Source organism: Sturnira hondurensis, unplaced genomic scaffold (assembly GCF_014824575.4).
Source record: "Sturnira hondurensis isolate 20B ecotype Veracruz unplaced genomic scaffold, ASM1482457v3 Scaffold0018310, whole genome shotgun sequence".
NCBI classification, from domain to species: Eukaryota; Metazoa; Chordata; class Mammalia; order Chiroptera; family Phyllostomidae; genus Sturnira; species Sturnira hondurensis.
The window spans coordinates 457-1956 of record NW_028090941.1 but is presented as its reverse complement, the minus strand read 5'-3'; the positions used below and the strand labels follow the sequence as shown (position 1 = coordinate 1956).

The following is a 1500-nucleotide window of genomic DNA, read 5'->3' as shown; positions in this document are numbered from 1 at the left end:
GCTGCAGCTCCCTGTCTGTGAAATGGTGCACTGAAAGCTCCCCCCTCTGTAAAGTGGACACACAGTGCCCACCAGGACCGTGTACCACAACACACAGGGTGGACCTCCACTCTGTCACTGAGTGGGGCTTCCTGCCATGTCCTGGCAATTGCATGGGGCTGACTGAGGGAGGTGGGAGAACATTCGGTAAGCCTCTGAATGAGCTCAGCAGGACTGGGAGACAGTTAGAAAGGAACAAAATCCAACAGTGAAACTCGATTGAGGCCCCCTCCCTCTGCCTGTGACATCAGCTGGGACAGGAAGGTTTGGGTCCAGAAAGCCATGGGCCCTGCAGGGCTGTGTCTAAGCTGCTGGCAAAGAGGTACAGGGCTGAGTCTTCCAGCTGCAAGCTGTGCATGGCCAGCTCAGAGCTGTAGTTACTGAACTGTTTTCCTTTGAAGCGGTCGGGGAACTTTCCTTCCCCATACTCCTGCTTTTCATAATACTGAATGAGGAACCTGAGTTCCTGACCCTGAGCCTGGTGGTACCAGTACAAACTTTTGTGTCCAGAGATGGGGTGGCATTTCAGAATGGCCTCCCCACCACGGGCTTTGATGAGGTGTCGTGGGGACTGAGTGACTCCAGCAGCCACTGACCCTGTGGAGGAAGGAGACAGAGCTAAGGCCCACCCAGGAAGCAGATGGACACTCCAGCAACAGTCAAAAAAGTTGTATTGGAGAGATGTCCCACCTGAGCTGAGACTCACCTGGTCCCAGGACACACAGGGCCATGCAGCAGAGGAGCTGGGTGCCCCTGGAAGACTCAGGCAGCACAAGACTGGCCATGTACCTGCTCAGGGCTCTGGTCCTTCCATTCAAAGAACAGAGGTTGGTCCCTCCCTTTGCTCTCTTTGGAGGGCTTGCTTGTGACGTGACTGTTGTGATGTCATTGTCTTTGTAGGCACTTGTGGGTACCCACACCCCCTGAACAAGCTCAGCTGGTCCTGCATTCCCTGATTCTGTCCACTTTCCTATAAGCAGGTGCAGCTGTCTGTACTGAGTTGGACCCTGAGGGTACAGGGCAGGTGGCCATTAGCACAGGTCCTCTTTGCCTTGGAGAAGGTGCTATTCACTCTACACTGGCTCAAGCTATGCAGACTCCTAACTGAAGCCCCATCACATTCTCCACCAAACATGGGCTCCAGGAGAAACTTAACTCCATGCAAAGCCAAGTTCATGGCTCTCTGCTATACATACTCACCTGCATATCCGTCAGTGAGAAGATAAGATCAGTGAACCTCTGATTCATCCGATGATCTCCTTGGGGCAGGAATCACCCCAAGATTCTTCCCCTTAACCCTCTCTCTCCTACAGGGCACCATTAGTATCTCACTCTGTGGATCCACAGCGCCCTCAAGTGGCCACTTGTGCATCAGCGCTATTGACCCTGCCAGAGACAGCTGGGTTCTGCCTAAGTTAGTCATCAGGAAACTCCCAGGACTGCACAGCTCCTGCTGATTTC

General features: G+C 53.6%; 1 gene segment (V, D, J or C); it reads right to left on the bottom strand.

Annotated features, from left to right (window-relative positions):
• Positions 1–286: 286 nt before the first annotated feature.
• Positions 287–824, bottom strand: LOC119002890 (T cell receptor beta variable 5-5-like). The segment is given in 2 exon segments: positions 287–636; positions 746–824. Coding segments are annotated over 2 exon segments (429 nt in total).
• Positions 825–1500: the final 676 nt, after the last annotated feature.